General features: G+C 42.7%; 1 protein-coding gene across 1 annotated transcript in view; it reads left to right on the forward strand.

Annotated features, from left to right (window-relative positions):
* Positions 1 to 17,179, forward strand: part of LOC143996804 (pyrimidine-specific ribonucleoside hydrolase RihA-like) — a 30,183-nt gene extending 13,004 nt beyond the window's left edge. The window contains exons 2-6 of the mRNA XM_077492081.1: positions 2,253 to 2,440; positions 6,913 to 7,092; positions 11,212 to 11,323; positions 12,740 to 12,876; positions 16,637 to 17,179. Coding sequence (XP_077348207.1) covers positions 2,253 to 2,440; positions 6,913 to 7,092; positions 11,212 to 11,323; positions 12,740 to 12,876; positions 16,637 to 16,984 — 965 coding nt within the window. The 3' untranslated portion in view covers positions 16,985 to 17,179. The remainder of the gene's footprint in view (positions 1 to 2,252; positions 2,441 to 6,912; positions 7,093 to 11,211; positions 11,324 to 12,739; positions 12,877 to 16,636) is intronic.
* Positions 17,180 to 18,690: the final 1,511 nt, after the last annotated feature.

Below are 18,690 nucleotides of genomic sequence, written 5' to 3' on the forward strand. Positions count from 1 at the left end.
GCTGAGAGCACTGATTGGGTTGACAGATCTTTTTTGGTTATGCCCCTTCAACAGAAGCCAGCTGTCATAGTCAGACAGGGCTGTATACATGCCATTGCTGCAGCATTTTTAGAGCAGATTGCAGAGTTTGACAGGCAGCACCTCCTGTCAAACGTCTCATCGAGTTTAATGGGGCTGCTCTGCACCTTGAAGCCAAATTGTTTTAAAGTTGCAATGTGGTCGCACAATGTAAAATTGCCATTTGGCAATTTAAAAAAGTAAAAAAATAAAATAAAAAAAAAACAGGTGGCATGAGGTGCCAGTAGCATGGCTCTAATTTCTAGTATGGCTGCAAAGCATACCACTGCGACCATGTCATTTTAGCAACTTGATATTTCCGGGGTGAGGGCCCTGTCAGGTAGGTTGTACGGGGCCCTGTGATTTCTAACAGCGGCCCTGCCTACAGGCACAATAGGCCTTGGTTGTTAGATGTGTGAGACAGGCAACATTGCTGACCTACAAATTTAACATGTTTTCTGATTCCATCTTTAAGAGCCCATTCCACCTAGATACTGCATCCGAAGTGGAAAAGGCAGGGACATCGGTGGAGCAGACCTGCAGATCAGCTACATGATCCAGCTAAGATGCCTTCATCAAGCATATGAGCATATGGAGTGGAGGTAAAGCTCACGGCAGAACCAAGGTTCGCCAAAAGGGTCTTGCAGTGGCCCCACCCTAAGGTAGACCTGAGGTACTTGTTTATCCTCTCAGGTGTGCCGTCCTGGAAGATGACTTGAGAAAGGTACCAGTTACTTACCGGTAGCTGTCTTTCTGGGAAATCTTCCAGGACAGCAGGCCTACTTCCCGCCCGTTGGAGGAGGGAAAATTGTAGAACACTAGAAGGTGAGTGCCTATGAGGAATGATTTCCCTTGTGAACCGGGTTCAGGAGTTACTTCTCTACAAACTGAGGATCAAGGGGAAGGGTGGGGACTTAAAACAGCTGTCAATTGATTGTATTTCCTATAGGGAGGAGCCTCTCATCTCTCAGGTGTGCCGTCCTGGAAGATTTCCCAGAAAGACAGCTACCGGTAAGTAACTGGTACCTTTTGACAAAAAAATAATAATATATAGTTCTAAAGTAACACACAAATTTGGGGGGGGGGGTTCTGCTGTGGAGGATCTTGCTCAAAAAGTTAGAATATCTCAGATCAATAGTTATGCTGCAGTAATTATGCTAAAACATAATAAATGTGTATAGTATATGTTTATTTTAAACCAAAACAACTTTAGAAGGTACCAAACTACTTATTGGATTTGTCAAGGAATTCTAAATAAAGTGCTAACTTTCACACTATGACCACACTATGTCATCTTCCATTGCCAGCTGCTTTGCTTTGGCAGATTAGACAACCAGCCACAGTGCCTCACCGCTGAGGGCCACGTCGCCACACTAGCAAGTTCACAAACCACTTGCCAACAACAGGATTGCTGAAATCTACAAAGAAAATTCTTGTCTTTTTATGAGTCGCTCATTGGCTGGATGAGTGTGGGGCATATATCTCACTACAGTATGTAGGTTGCTAGGAAGGTAGTAATTCACCCATTCATCAGGTCAGAGAGGTAGCAACACATGGAAACAAGGGAGTATTGTTCAACCCTGTAGCCCTGTATTGTGACCCTGTAGCTTCTGAGTTCTTGCTAGCTACAGCAGTGGTCATCAACCCTGTCCTCGGGGCCCACTAACAGGCCAGGTTTGCAAGATAACTGAAATGCATCACAGGTGATATCATTTGCTGCTCAGTGATTGCAGTATTCTAGTCTGCATCTCCCCAAGGTAATTCATAAAACCTGGCCTGTTGGTGGGCCCTGAGGACACAGCTGATGACCACTGAGCTACAGGATCACTAGTTTGAGATGGCCCTAAGTGTAGGTTGTATGTAAGGCAGAGACCTTGATTGTCTGCTAAGGCAATGGCCGCCAGTCATTGCCTCTGCCTCACCTAGAACTTGCCCTCCTCTTTCCCAACCCCACCACCCCCCCCCTCCCCCCCCCCCTTTTTTTTATTTTTTTTTATGCCCATTAGTTGGAGATGCTGGTTCATGAGTCGAAACATTCATATCCTCAATGTACTTGTATTATCCTTTAGTGTGTAATTTTTATCTGTCAGATGTCTATATTTTCTATTGTGTTTGAAAGTTATCTGTAATTAAAATCGTAGCAAAGTAGAACAGCTATTCAATAAAACTGAATACAATCTTCCCGTCTTTTACAGCAAACCCTCAGAAGAAGTTAATACTTATGGATGTGGACTGTGGTACTGATGATGCCCAGGCTATTATGATGGCAACAGCAGCTCCTAATGTTAAAATTTTAGGAATTACGTGTGTAGGGGGAAATACTGTATTGGAAAATGTGTGCAAGAATGTTCTACGTGTCCTAAAAGTTTGTGACAGATTAGATGTAAGTAACAGTTATGTTTCCGTAATTATAAATAGTATCTGCTGTAGTCTGTATCTACTATTGAGCTCATAGGATGTTCACTTTTAATTTTTGCATTAAAGAAGAATTATCACTTTTTAGTTCCCCATGGGACAAAGTACAAGTAGCACGTTGTCCCATCTTCCTAGGTGCCCTATAAAACTAGCTGCAAAGTTGGACAGGGTGCCCTTTGTACATGGCTGCCCAACAGCTAGCAAGGAGATGGCTGCTTTGATAGCCAGAATCAAGCATCAACTAGATAAATGGGGAAAATTGGCACATCTCGCCTCCCTCTCCATTCTTCTTGCTGGAGCTTGCCTTGGGTAAGTGCTGGAAGCCCACGACAGGTGCTGGCTTTCAAAGCGGCCATCTATTGCAGGTACAGTAGTGTTACAGGGCAAGTAGGAAGATGGGACAAAGTACAACATGTACTATGTCCAATGGGGAAACGAATAATGTAAAATTATTCTTTGAATTAATCTACAGTGAAAATTGCTGTGGTGATTATTAGATATTTTAATTTTTAAACTGTCCATCAATGATGGTAATTCTCCTTCCTTATTTTTTCTATTAAGAAGAAAAATGATAGTTCACGAATGGCTGCAGCTCAGCACAAGATGAGGAGGGGGGTGGGGGTGTTTATCAAAGCATTCTAGTTTGGTGAATTCATTAAAAAACATAATTGAGAAAGGAGAATAAAAATTTAGTTACGAACGAAAAACCTAAACCCAACAACTATGCAACAAGGTTTCTTTTAACCACTTACCGACTCACCACAGTAATTATAGTGTGGCGTGGCAGCAGGTTCATGCACAATCGCATACATATACATCACTGTGCCTGCTCCAGGTTAGGATCACGCAGTGCACCCCTCCCGTAATGAACACAACAGATTACGGCTACCAGCAATTGGTATCGTGACTGCTACGACCAATCATATTGATCACATGATGGTAATGTTTAAAAAAAAAAAAAAAAAAAAAAAACTTTTGTATAACTTTCCATTCATGAACGACCTGTGATTGGCCCACAGCAAGCACATGGTACCTGGCTACCTGTAGCCCATCACAGATCACAACCAAAAGCAAACTGCGTATGTATGGTTAATCAAAAAACCCCTGATCACTCACTATAGTTACACTGGGCTGATCTGATGACAGGATGTAAAAAATATACCCCCCCAATGCTGTCACCAGTTGGTATACCTGATCACTGCCACACCAGTAATATGATGACCCTGTACTGCACTGGCAATGGTATGTTAAAAACAAAAAATAAATAAAAAATTGGGAAAAGGAAGACACTTTATTTCTTTTTCCCAAAAATTTTGAAAAATTACAACTTCAAAAAACTTTGCATGCCTGACTATTTTCAAAAAAGTATAAATCCATGTAGGAAATAGATTTTATTGGATATGTTTTATAACCGAAAAGTAGTGTATGTGTGTCTCCTATATCAAAGATCTGTGGGGAAAAAAAAAAAAAATCAAATGTAATTTACATGACGAGGCAATTACCAGTTAAAGTAGTGCAGAGCTGAATAGCAAAAAAAATTGCCTGGTCATGAAGGGAGTAAAAGCTTGATATGATAAACTGTGTGTGTGGGGGGAGGGGGGATTGTGGTGTGGGTTTTTTTTGTGTCCAGAAATCATTATACCCAGGCCAGATTTAGCAGTGTCACCAAGCATTGGTTAAAAGTGCCTCCAACTTTTTGGCAATCCTTCTTCTTTTCCAACAGAACTGCACCCTCCCCATTTTGGTGCAGTCCGTCCCTACATTATGCCCTGGCGTAACAGAAAGTGAGTGAAATCTCCCCAAAATAAAGACCGTAATAAATGCTTACATTCTGCTTGCCAAATACAGCCACCGTATTTCTGATGTCTGTTTTCAGCAGGAACGTTTGCAAGTTTCTTTGCTTGACAACAGCAGTGAAGAATTATTTGGAGGATTTTGTACAGCTCAGCTTTCTCTTTTTAGCAAATATATGAAAGTATGTACTTTGTGGCTATTTTTTGCTAAAATACCCTGTGTTGGCTGAAATATATATAATATTTTTATCCCCCCCCCCCTTAGTTCACCTGGTTATCTGACTAGTAAGTCTATTTTTCAACTTCTCTTAACAAACCAGGCTGTGCAGCAAAAAGTGTTAGGCTTTCTTAACATGTAGGCGACCTTACTATCAGGCATCAGGTTGCGCTCCATTCGGTGCAATTGAACAGTTCTAATTGGAGCGACTCAAGTCACTTGACTTAGGAAAAAGATGCACAGAGCGCTCGGCTGGGGGTATGTGTTCACTCTGCAAACACATTATCGGTTTAGCGCAGGGTTTCTCAACTCCAGTCCTCAAGGCTCCCCAACAGGTCATGTTTTCAGGATTTCTCTTAGATGAAACGGCTGTGGTAATTATAAAGGCAGTGAAACTGATAAAATCACCTGTGCATATAATATGTAATAATAATATATATAACATAATGGAAAGCCTGAAAATATGGCCTGTTGGGGCACCTTGAGGACTGGAGTTGAGAAACAATGGTTTAGCAGATGTGCACTCGTGTCACCCCTGTGTGCCTGATCAACATGTTTGTGGTGCCATGGGCATACACCTGCAGATAATCTCCCATCCACAGACAGCAGTAAAGTCTGGGTATGCGTTGTTCTCTGAACAACTCAGAATAAGGGCTCACAAAAAAACTGTTAAAAAAAAAGAGAGCTAGAGCAACTGCAGTGGCCTGGACGCAAACTGTTGCAGCCCTTTGCTTGCTTTTTATCAGGCCCTTGGGGCCATCTCATCCACTAATACCAACATTAATTCCCCCCCCCCCCCCCCTCCACTGAAGGGGCACAATTCCTCTCAATGACACCAACAACATGGCAAAATGACATTGCTGATGGGGTACAATTCATCAGGCCAACGAAGGAGCACACTTCCTCCCACTGACACCAATGATGCATGGGCACTGTTTATTCCTGCTGATGTTGCGACCTTTACTACTCCAATGGCCAACAATTAAAACATAGTATGTATCTTTTTATTTCCTCTGATTGCATATCAACTTTGCTAAACTAATGCTACTCCTGAATTGTACTGTTTGCCATTGATTCAAAGGTTTTACTTTATTTATTTATTTTTTTCTATTGTAACCCTTTCATTGGCTAGTGTAAAGCATAAATTAAAAACCAACCTTTTATAAAGCCCCAAAAAAGTATCTAATTCTAAGGCATTCTGAAAGCTTGCAGAATGTTTACGTTGTTGGTCCCATAGACTTTTAAATGGGATATAAAATGTAAAAAATGAAAAGGCCAAACATTGTTGTAAAACGTTGTACAAAAAAAAATTTCTTTATAAATTTAGGCAAAAATGTATTCTGCTACACATCTTTTGGGGGAAAAGTGTATATTTAGTCTGTGTGAAAGTTGGTCTACAAATGATGTGTTTTGTATAATATACTGTATATAAAAAAAAGTACGGACAGTACTGTAAGAATCCAAAATGACCCCTCTCTGGAAAGTAGACATACTTTGTTTTTAGTATATGGTATGGTGATTTTTTTTTTTTTTTGGGGGGAAAAAAAATTATACTCGGCTCGATCCAAAATAAAAACTAAAAAAAAAAAAAAAAAAAATGTGAAAAATTTCTTCCAGCCTGGACTGGAAGTGACGTTGCTCCGATCCTCTAACACCCCCCAGATAGTTTCTCGAGCTGAAAAGGTAAGCCCGAGAAACATGCGGGGGGGGGGGGGGGGGTGGTGTGTGGTTGGGTAGTGGAGGTTGTGGTGACGTTACTTTCCAGCGGCTCCTGAGTCGCTCGGAGCAGTTTTATGAGAGCCAGCCGCCTGCTGAATAAATGGTACCAGGGTTGTGGCTGACCTCTTCAGCCATAATTCTGGCAAACCACTTGCAGACTGCAACGTATATACACGTATTACGGTCTGCAAGTGGCTAAATCAATCACTTTAGTAGGAAAAGCCAAACGGCTTATGGATTTTTCTTTATTTGTGAACACAAAGAAATGGCTGAGGTTGTTATCTCTAAAATGTATACGCTTTTATATTTATAACTGCCTGCAGTGCTCAGATGGGATATCCGCACACTTGCAATGCCAGCACTAGCCACCAGGTGGAGCTCATTGGTTATACTGTTGTGCTTTCCTAATGTTGTACAGTTAAAAAAAACTTGAGGTGATTGTAGCCATGTATAGTGTGCAATTGTGACTGAAAATTGACAGTACTCAGTACAGTTTAAGGAATAAAAAAAAAAAAAACTTTCTTATGATCTAACGGCAACAAGAATGGCAGCCACACAAACGGCCATCAGTATATCTATATCATACAGTAGTGCCTTTTTTTTTTCTATGAATTTATTACATATATATATATATATATATATGTATGTGTTATTGGGTGTTTTTTTTTATTTTAATGTAGATTTACCTATTGCCTGTTTTTTATTCCACAGATTCCCGTGTATAGAGGAGCAGGCACAGCAATCCTAGGACACAACATAAATGCGTCATACTTTCATGGAAAAGATGGGCTGGGTGATGTACCGGATCCAGATGCCCCTGGCCTGGAATTGATGCAAAAAGAGCATGCGGTTGATGCAATTAAACGTTTTACTTCCAAGTATCCAGGCCAGGTATCAATCCTTATTTAACAGCTATGTAGAGCAAGACTATTGCCACCCCTAAATAAAGATTGTTTAAAAATTGTCTAATTTGGTAATGGATCAGTTTTAAAAAAAAAAAAAAATTGGTGTGTGTACAAATTAATTTGAAAAGTTTTGCAGTCTTCCTCCAACCCTGAAATTAAAAAAATGTACTACTATAACTTTATACTGTTCATTTTTACATACATGCAGTGTTGCCATTATAATTTTAATCTTTTATAGGTAAGGTGACCAGATGTCCCTGGTTTCAGGGGACTGTCCTCCGGACCAAGTTTGTCCCCGGATTTGACTTCACCAGGAGATGGGGCAATTTTCAAAGACAGTCAGTGCAGAATAAAAAAAAAAATCTGAATTACACCCGCCCCCCGCTCCTACTAGCTTAGGGGGTGTGTCTTTCCATTATCTGTGTCCCTTTTCTGATGTGTTAGTCAGAGCGGATGGACTATTTCCTCAGTTTCTGGCACATGCCATTCAGCTCTGCTTACATGTTCTGGCTCAAATCCCGGCCAGCCGCCTGCCTGATTACCTCCTTGCCTTTCCCCAGCAGAGTCATTTTTCCTCCTCCCCACCCGGTAGTAGCCGGGGCCCGGAGAGTGATATCTGTGAGGCTGGTAGAGGCGGCAAAGGGCAGAGAGGCAGCTGAGCTCAGCTGCCCATGTCCAGCAGCAGGAATAGAGGGGAAGCAAATCCAATCGTAGGGCTGCCAGTGCCTTCAAGGCTTCAACACAGGTGTGCTTTGGGGGTGTCTGAATAGACTACATTGCACTGTCTGTCTGTCTGGCATAATGGATGATATCAGAAAACGCAGGCACTTATTGGTCAGAAGTTGACAAAATCAGCAGCCATGTTATGTGACAGAGCCATGGTAGAGTACCTGCTGCCTGTGAGTTATCATAATGCTGATGATCTTAACCAGTTTCCGAACGCCTGATAGCAGATTTACTGCTACACCCTTTAAATCTGTTGTGCATCTAGCTCTACCATCTTCAGAGTGACAATGCTTCTGTCAAAGGGCAGCTCTGCTACTCCTATATCCAGAGTGCCACCCTAAGACATGGAGTGTTACTGGCTGGATCACCAATTAAATATAAAGGCGATTTCTGCAAATCTGGTCACCTTATTTGTAGGTACATAAGTACTGGATGGCATGGTTTAACAGAGGAGATTTTATAGTGAACCTGTAATTTGGAACTTGTTAGGTCATGCTAGGATTTATTACCGTATTTATCGGCGTAGAACACGCACCCCGAGTTAAGGAGGGAATTTTAAGGAAAAATAAACTTGCATTTAAATGCCCATCGATGCAGCCTTATCAGTATCCATCTGCAGCCTTGTCATGCAGCCTGTCCGTTCCCTCTACTTTTGTTTTTAAAAATGGCACGGCCGAGATGTCCTTCGTATCTCGGCGGCACCCGGAAGTTCTCTGCGGCTTTCGGCTGCTCTCGCCGCTTCTCTGCGGCTTTCGGCCGCTCTCGTATACCGCCGAGAGAGGCAAAAAGGGGGCCGAAAGCCGCCCAGAGCCCAAAAATCGCAAGGAAATCGTGGCGGATCGGCATATAACATGCACCCGCGATTTTCCCCTGTTATAAGCCGATAAATACGGTACTTGTCTTGTACTTTTTAGTCTGTTTGGGTTTGTGCTGGCCATAAATTAAAAATGGCTTTGTTCAGTTTTACTGAACAAAATGGGTCTTTCTCTCTTTCTCTCTTTCTCTCTTTCTCTCTTTCTCTCCAGGATATCTCTGAGGGAAAAGACAGTTCTAAATGTCTCTGAGATGATGGTCTCTGCTGACAGTTGCAGTGAGGTGGCTAGTTGCTCCTCAGTAAAAGCAGAGATGGAAACCTGGGTTGGTATACAACATATAGTGGGGGTTATTCCCTCTACTAGTGCAGGATGTTTTGGGAGGTAATTCCCACAGTTTTGCAAACTCCAGAAGAGTAGGTTAAGGCTTTTGAAGGGAGGGCTTGGAAAGATTGCCTAGCGTGCACTAAGGTCACACTAAAGGATTTCTTAAAACTCTGCCCCTCTCGGTGTAGCTGGTGGCAACAGATAAAACGGGAGGCTTAGATATCACTTATGGAAGCCCACCCATAAGAGGAATGGGGTGTGGTTGGGGGGGGGGGGGGGTTAATTCTGGTCTAGGTCCTGGAGCCCAGAGACTTTGTAGCATGTTAAGTGTGATGAAGACTAGGTTCACATTTTGCATAGTAAACTTTTCCTTCTTATTATGCAGGTGTTTTTTTTTTTTTTTTTTTTTTTTTTTTTAGCGCGCTAAGGCCCAAGGCTCCTCCATGTGCTTCAGGAAACAATCGAGCTGCACATTAGGAGAATGTTTGTTTGTTTATCGAGCAGGCTGACAACTATAAAAGTTGGGGTTGCAATCCGCTTGCTCAGCAGGGAAATATGTTTGCTGAGCAGGCGGATGACAGGTCAATGCCAGCACTGCTTATGCAGCGTCGACATGGACACAACCTGCGGTCTGGTGTAAATGGACCTTTTGTCCATCCTCCCAGTGTACCAAAATTAGTCAAGAGACCATGTTTTTATTTCCTTAACTGTAATTATGAAATCCTAGGAGAGAAAATTACGATAAACTATCACCTTGTAAAACAACCCATTCGGTTTGAAATAAGAAATGAAAGGCAAAATATTTGTATAAAATGATTATTTTTTTGGGTTTACATAGCCTTTAAGGAACATTCTTTCTTTGCATAAAGGTGGGCATTTGACCGTTAAATGAAGGTAGTAACTAGACTGAGGGCTTTACCCTTGAGCAAAACGCTCAGATATATAGATGGCAATATTTACAGTATCTCACAAGTGAGGACACCCGTCACATTTTAGTAAAAATTTTCATGTGACAACACTGAAGAAATTACACTTTACATTGTAGCAAAGTAATGTGTACAGCTTGTATAAGGGTCGGTTCACACTGGGGCGACTTGTCAGGCGACTTGGCCACCTGACAAGTTGCGTCCCGTTCTGTACAATGGAACCATTCTAATCGGAGCAACACAAGTCTGTTCTGACTTAGAAAAGGTTCCTGTACGACTTTGGGGGCGACTTTCATTGACTTCTATAGAGAAGTAGTTTTGCAAGTCACCGCAGCGGTCGTGTCTAGTTCGTCTGAGGCAGTCGTGCTGCAAGTCGTGCTGCCTCAGCGTGAACCGACACTAACAGCGTAAATCTGCTGTCCCCTCTAAATTAACTCAATAATAATGTCTAAACCGCTGGCAACAAAAGTGAGTATACCCCTAAGTAAAAATGTCAGAATTGGGCCCAAAGTGTCAATAGTTTGTATGGCCACAATTTATTTTCCAGCACTGCCTTAACCCTCTTGGGCATGGAATTCACCAGAGCTTCACAGGTTGCCACTGCAGACCTCTTCCACTCCTCTGACATCATGGAGCTGGTGGATGTTGGAGATCTTTTTGCTCTTCCACCTTCCGTTTTTGAGGATGCCCCACAGATGCTCAATATGGTTTAGGTCTGGAGCTTCTTTAGCAAGGCAGTGGTCATCTTGGGGGGGTGTTTGGGGGTCATTGTCATGTTGGAATACCGCCCTGCGGCCCAGTCTTCGAAGTTGATGTTAAACTATTTATCAGCTTCCTTCCACTTCAAGATTATGTGCCACTTTTTTGTTGGTTTATCACACAAAATCCCAATGAAATACATTTTGGTTGTAAAATGACAAAATTTGAACATTTCTAGGGGGTGAATACTTTTTCAAGGCACTGTAAGAGGTTCAGGATGTAAAAAGTATACAAACTAAACTTGAGAACAAACCTACAGACCCTATCTTGTTTGTAAACCTGGACTGCCTTTACCTAGGTACATAGTTGTAGTATCAGAATAAAGACAAATGTCTTTCATGTTTAACTGATAGAAAACAAAAACCTGCATTCACAGAATCCAAAGCCACAGTTGCTTCAGAGGATGGGGAAAAATACAATTCCAATTGGTTACTTTGTATTCATTGACATTAGTATGCTCAGTGTGAAAAAATTTGTAATCCCTTTTTTTTTTTTTTTTTTTTTTTTTTACATGAAATTTTCTAATTGCCATGGTTTTTATTTTATTTTTTTTAGATCTGTTTGGTGGCTACGGGTCCATTAACCAACTTGGCCCTAGCTGTGAGGATGGATCCAACAATACCACAGAAACTGCAGAGTTTATACATAATGGGTGGAAATATGGAATGTAAGTCAGATTGTAGATTCCCAGACTGTAAATGTTTTGTGTGCAGATCTAAAATTTAAATTATCAGCACTTGTATGATATAACACATTCCATTTGTAACTCCAGTTTTGGGAATGGCGTTGCCTGGTCACTCCTTAACGGTTTTGCATGTTTATCTACTCGAAGACCAGGCTTTTTTTTGTTTTAGGAACTTTTTGTTTACAAGTGTAGCCCTGCCTCCGTAGCTGAATATTGTGGTTCGCCTGTCATTCTGCAAAGCCCAGAATCCATCTGACACTCTCGGACATAGAACAGTCTATAAGCTTTGTTTTCTGTGTGTGGTATTTTTTTTTATTTTTTTTGAGGGGAAATTATGGGATGCCCAGAAAGATTTTAATGCAACTTGCTTGGGACTTCTATATGCACTCTTTCCCTTACTGCTCCAGCACTTCACTTGCTGCAAATTCCCAGATCGGCTAGCACCACATGGTTGGGCCTCACACTAACTCAGCCAGGTCTCTGTGAATTGCCTTTCGCGGGCAGGGGCCTCGGGCACCTATGATGTAGAAATAGTTCAGGTGCTAACTGTCCTCTATCCAGTTACTGATCCCAGATGGCTCTCTTCAGGCCCTGCCAACCAACCTGGCTGCAACAACCTCTCTCCACTGTGCTTCCCACAGTCCACTCTTCTGGTTCTGCAAACTCCCAGTTCTCTCAGGCATGCCTCCATAGTCCTCTTGACTCTGCTTTACTCACCAGCCCTCCTGGTTGTGACCAGTTGTCCTCCCTGGAGTCTCTAAGCAGTGCTCTCTCCCGCTGTCCTGGTTGCTCTCATGTGCCTCTCCTCCCAGATGCACCCGAGCCCTGACCCAACAAGGCCACCCCCCCCCCCCCCAGAGACCCCCAGTGAATAAAGTGGTGATTGTTGCAATTTTTTATGTCACATGGTATTTGTGCAGTGGTTTTTTAAACGCAATTTGTTTTTTGTGTTTTAGCAAAAACGCCCAAAAAAAAAAAAAAAAACTAATATACCCCCTGCAAACACATTTTGACTGTCTCTTCTTCCTCTTCCTCTTCCTCTTCCAGAGATAAGGATGACGGGTTATCTTTAGGGAGGGATCTGGGCTCAAAAACAACTTTGACCGCCTAAGGCTGCATTGTCAAATGGTGTCTCAGGTGAACCTGGGGAAACGGTAAGCACGAGAAACAACGGGGGGTCTCCCACTTTGGAAAGTGTTCCAGCGGCTCGTGAGAAAGCCAGCCACCGGCAGCAAAACAAAATACTGGTATTATGGCTGAGATCTTCAGCCATAATCCTGGTAAACCACTTGCAAATTGCAACATATATACTGTATGTATTGTGATCGTAAAGTTGTTAAACAGTAAATGGGTGCATCTTATTGTACGCTTTATTTATTTTTTTTCCCCCCTTTTAAGCAAGAGGAAACACCACTTGTTGTGGAGAGTTTAACTTCGCTGCAGATCCAGAAGCTGCCTACATTGTCTTGAATGACTATTTGTGTAAAACCTACATTGCTACTTGGGAGCATTCATGTCGCTCCAAGCTTTCATGGGTAAGTGAAACCCCTAAAAATCTCTGCAATTCTGTACCTGTTGCATATCGTGTGTGTGTGTAAGTCTTAACTTAAATTAAAGCAAATGTAAAGCAGACCATTCTGTCAGGGTGGCAAAAAAGTGCCAACTATTATTGGAAACCTGGTCTGAGAGGTACAGGTATATGAAGGCAGCTGCTGTTGCTGCAACCCGCTTCCTAAACTGGCCTGGCAAAAACCTGCAGCTAGGAAAGTCGAGGTGAAGTGAAAACTGCTGATCCATATACTTTGGATCAGTACCCTTCTTCCCCTTAAGTTTTTTTTTTTTTTTTTTAAGCCAAAAGTAGGGATGAGCCGAACGCCCCCCCCCCCCCCCCTGCTACCGAAAGTTTGCACGAACGTTAGAACCCTATTAATTGCAATGAAATTTTTTCTGGAGCAGTCATTTTAAAGCGGAGGTCCACCCATTGGAATCCTCCCCCTTAGATTACGCCCCTTTCCGAAAGTCCCCCGCTGCCTGCTGGGAAACACACAGATCCCAGAGGCAGCGGGTCCATCCTCGCGCAGCGCGACTCGCGCATGCGCAGTAGGGAACCGGGAAATGAAGCCGAAAGGCTCCACTTCCTGATTCCCATACCCAAGATGGCGGCGGCAGCACCCGAGAGACGATCGAGAGATCAGCTTTGGGTGCCGACATCGCGGGCGCGCTGGACAAGTAAGTGTCACTATTTTAAAAGTCAGCAGCTGCAGTATTTGTAGCTGCTGGCTTTTAAAAAAAAAAAAAAAAAAAAAAACGCGGACTCCCGCTTTAATGATGCATAAAGTGAAATATTCCTTTAAATATCATACCGGGGGGGTAGGGTGTCTGAAGTGGCGTGTGTTTCCCATGTTTAGAACAGTCTTTGCACAAAATTAAATTTGTAAAGGGGAAATAAAGCCATTTAAAACTGCTTGCGGCTTTAACGTAATGTCTTGTCCTTGCAATATGGCTGAAAATCCTTGAGGAAAAATGGCATGGCTACCCCATCAGCAATGAGGGGGCGTAGATTCAGGTGTATGCTGAGTGGACAGCATACCTGTGATAGAGCTCCACCTCTCTTCCACTCCCTCAGGACCAGTGAATATTAATAAAGGACTAATTGGCCCCCTCACAATTTTTTGTAATTGGCTACATACCAAAAGATACAGGGTGGGCATGTATGCTGCCATGGATGGGCATCAGGAAAAGAGAAAATTACAGTAAGTATTTGATACAATTTTCAGTTTTTCTGATGCCAACATGAGTCATCATACCTGTGATAAATAACTAGCTGATGGGGTAAGTTCTGCCTGACAAATCATTTTTAAATTAAGATGTGACAGAAGGCTTACTAGTCCTTCCTACAAATCCACTGTTGACAAGGCACACAGATCTACTCTGTAATGCTTAAAAAGGTATGCTGGAATGATTGATGTATTCCATAGATGCTCTCGATTGGGCTGCCCACGAGGCTGCAACAGCACTGGTAGAGTCCGCAGTTACCACCGAAGGATACATGACCTGTATGCCCAGGCAGTGGCCTCTTTTCCTTGATTTCCAGCTGGAATGATGAAAGGCTTATTTGATGATCTGAAGGAGCAGGTTGTGGACAGATGCTTTGTTTAAAGTTCTGAAAACATCTGATTTGTGTAATGCCCAGATGTCTGTTAAATGAAGGGCCATCAATATCTTTTGGTACAGGGTGAAACTCTACTCCTTCTGGAAAGAAAGCGATATGTTGTTATGGAGCTCTAGGAGCTTGAATCTCGAACATACTTCTGCATGCAGTTATAGCAATAGATACTGCTTTGTAGGCAATGTCCCAAACTAAACACTGCTCTGTTGGCGCAAACGGCTGGACTGACAGTAAATCCTGCAACACTGATAGATCCCACTTGGTTAGGAAGGACTCCCCTTCTTGGTGTTTTAAATCCTTATGACTGCCTTCAAAAAATTGTGCAAACATGTTTTAATCCGACCTAGAAGTCCAGAACAGCTGTCACTGGAGCCATGGTTGGATCAAAGTTGTGCCCTGCTGAGAAAAATGCATACTTGGTCCAGATTTTGACTTGAATGTTAGAGTGCCTTCTAGCAATTGACAAAGTAGATATCACTCTAGATGCAGGCTAGGTTCTCCAGCCTACGCTTTCAGCTGCCTTGTTTTCTGCCCCAGTCTGCATATATGTGGAGGGACATTGTCTTCTGTATTCTGAAGTGAATGTCCAGGGAAGACCAAAGTCTTTGTGGCAAATATGGAGGAATGGCTATGACCACCATGCTCTTTCGACAGCCTCAAGAGAAATCTCATTATGAGAGCTGTTGGGCTAGCTCTGAGAAGACCTGGGGTGTCGGGTCAAGTGAAAATTTCAGTGCTTAAGCGACAAACAAGTACAATATGCAATTTAACAATGTGGTTTAAGATGGCTATTCATGTAAAAAAAGTGTTTTTTTTTTTTTGATAGTAAGGGCAGGTTATTATAACCCATCAGATTGGAGAGATTTCACACAATAGGTGACAGTTGTGATTGTCACAACTGGAGAGATTTCCCCTTTATTTCTTTTCCATAGCCACCACACCTCCCCCTCCCTCCTTCACCACCTGTCTCCATCAATCACCCCCTCCCTCCTTTCACCACCTGACTCCATCCCTCTCCCTCCCTCTTTCACCTCCTGACTCCATCCCTCTCCCTCCCTCTTTCACCTCCTGACTCCATCCCTCTCCCTCCCTCTTTCACCTCCTGACTCCATCCCTCCCCCTCCCTCTTTCACCTCCTGACTCCATCCCTCCCCCTCCCCCCCCCCCCTCTCACTTCCTGACTCCATCAGGCCTAATCTATATTGCTGCTGCCTCCCCTCTTCTGGCACTCTGGGATGTGTAATGCTCCAGCCACATGAGGTGGTAATGCAGGAGAGGAGGCTGTGTCTGGTGAGCAGGTAATGGGTAGGGATTAGGCATGACAATACCATGCATATAAGCCTTTAAAATTATCACTTTAGATTTCCCCCCCCCCCCCCATAGCCTTCTAAAGGGTGTTCGCGGCTTTTCGGATTTGCTGCGAACACCCAAAATTGTTCACTATTTGGCGAACATCAGGACCATCCCTAGTAGATACTCTAGGAGGTGTAATAGAAAATGGGTGAGATCTCAGAAAATGTCCTCCCCCCCCTTTTTTTTTTTTTTTTTGAAAGTAGAGCAGTTTCCACACACAAATGGCATTAGACAGGAGCCTGCTACTACACATAGCCCATCTCCTCACCCCCCCCCCCCCAAACCCCCCATCCACTAAGACCATCCACTAACGTGACTACAATTTACTCAGCTTACCTTCTGCTAGGGTGAAGACTGTCCTCCACTGCAGGCTTTTCACGCCTACATCTCCCCCTGCATCTCCAGTTCTGAAGTCAAATAAGGCGGGCTTGGAAAGGGGGAGGGTACAAATGGCAGCACTCAGTCGGATAGATCATCGGAGACTCTCGGTCTGGCTCCGGCTAGGAACTGCACATCCGCAGTCGAGCCGAAAGCATCACTTGGAGTATAATTTTTATTTATTTTTTACCTTGCAGGCACGCTAAATTTGCCTGTTGGGTTTTTTTTTATTTTTTTTTTTTTTTTTTTTTTTTTTATGGGCTGTCCTTTTAAAAAACACAGTTGGCAACACTAGTGGCATTGTGTATTTATTTTATTGATAATGCTATCTACATAGTTATGAAAATTTTCGCATTTTATTATAACCTAAAACTAACATTGTTTTGGTTATTTAGGAATGGTATGAGCATTGGGTCAACACGGGGACAAAGAAATCTGACTTCATAAAGAAGATATATGCTCTCAGCTTGAAGTACTCAAGAGATGTGAAGGAAGAGAAAGCCATTGTAGATGGGCCTGGATTTGTCTCCTGTGACTCCTATGCAATGGCTGCAGCCATAGATCCCAGCACAGTTACTAAATTCATTGAATGTGGAGTGACTGTGGAGCTTTCTGGAAAGTTCACTCGTGGAATGATGGTGCTGGATTTTATTGATGAACTAAAAAAGAAAAACAAAGCTGTTATTATGAATGGATGTGATCTGGAAAAATTTGGCAAGCTTATGGAGTCCTCTGTCAAATAGAGAAAAATCTTAATTCTTGTTAAGCATTGGGTTTAAACCATAAAATTGATTGTTTAATGTAACTATTTCTCATGTTTAACAAGCATTCCAATTTAATTACAAAAATTTATATTTTCCAGGGTTTTTAAAATGTAAAACTTGGATCAAACACTGTATGCAAAATAAATACTAACATGGAATATACTGCCAAAGCAACTATTTGGAATATTTATTGGTAAAGGGTTTTACTGTTTGTGGTAAGATTAACAGGACTGCTTCATATATATCTAATACAATCTGTTGTATTCATGCTTTATATATGTCATTATCTGCAACTTCATAATTGTACACAATGTGGTACCAATGGCAAAACTAGACCAGTCATGCACAGTTTGAATCTCAGCCAGTTCAGCAGAAACTGGCTGAGTTTCGAACCATTAATATGCAGGCTGACTATACCAAGCTGATTGATGAACTTGGGTACAACCAACCTGCTGGATTCTCTTAAGATTATCGCTATAGCCGCTGGCAACAATCACTGTTTTCACCTGGCGGGGGCCGCTTCCCCTGCCAGTAGCAGACAACTGCTCAGGTGTCAAACTGGCAGCCCTCCAGCTGTTGTGGAGGAACTACAAGACCCATCATGCCTGTGCCTGTGGGAGTCATGCTTGCAACTGTCAGCCTTGCAATGCCTCATGGGACTTGCAAGGAGGGTCGCCATTTTGAAAACAAAAAAAACTATCTAAAAAAATAAATGCTTAAATCAAACTTCTTTATACATTTAGGCCAATATGTATTCTGCTACATATTTTTGGTAAAAAAATCCAAATAAGCATATGTTGATTGGTTTACGCAAAAGTTATAGTGCCTACGATCTATGGGAATCTATACAAGTGTGTTTTATTTTTTACTAGTAATGGCGACAATCAGTGACAGACTTTCTGACTAACTCTCTCTTTTGGGAACCAGTGACACTAATACAAAAAAATGGGATTTTTGTACTCTGTAAAAAAACATTTACTCAGACGTTCATTGACAGACACAGCTCCTTTAATTCTTGACCTTAGGTTATCACACCACTTCAGGAGAGGACTAGGCAGAACATGTAACACAGGGGTGCCCAACCAGTGGCCCGCAGAGCCCTCTGATGTGGCCCGCGACCTCCTGCTCTGGGATGGTGGGTTGGCAAGACCAGATTGCAGGTAGTTTACCCGCCATGCCAGAGCATCAGTGTTGTGAATGAAGCCAGCGGTAGAGGAAGCAAGCGGCCGTGGAGCAGAGCTGCATAAGCCAATGCTTCCTGTATAGCACCGGCTCCTGTCATAGGTGGAGTGATACCAAATGCACTCTGCCTGGGACAGCAAGTTTATTACTAAAATCAGTGTATATATGGACATGTCTGTTCTGCAGTGGTTACTGGGCTGCTTTTAAACTGATTCGCAGGTGTAGCGCAGTGTACCTTCAGCTTACCTGCACTGAGCCATAGACTTCTTGTCTTACCTGTGGGTTTGGTGCACTTTCAGAAAGAAATTCTATGGCAAAGTACAGCTAGCCTGTAGGAAAGCCACAGGTGCAGGTAGACCACAGACCATCAGTGTAAAAGTAGCCTTAGTCCCCTTTAACATGATCTGTCTGGCCCAATCAGACCCTCCATTCACCTCTATGGAGCAGAAGATGTAAACAGACTTGTGTCCGTTTTTACACCTACCTCCTTCCAATCCAATCTG

The sequence above is a fragment of the Lithobates pipiens genome, unplaced genomic scaffold, assembly GCF_037356315.1.
Source record: "Lithobates pipiens isolate NorthernLeopardFrog02 unplaced genomic scaffold, aLitPip1_a1.2 Scaffold_19, whole genome shotgun sequence".
Taxonomy (NCBI): domain Eukaryota; kingdom Metazoa; phylum Chordata; class Amphibia; order Anura; family Ranidae; genus Lithobates; species Lithobates pipiens.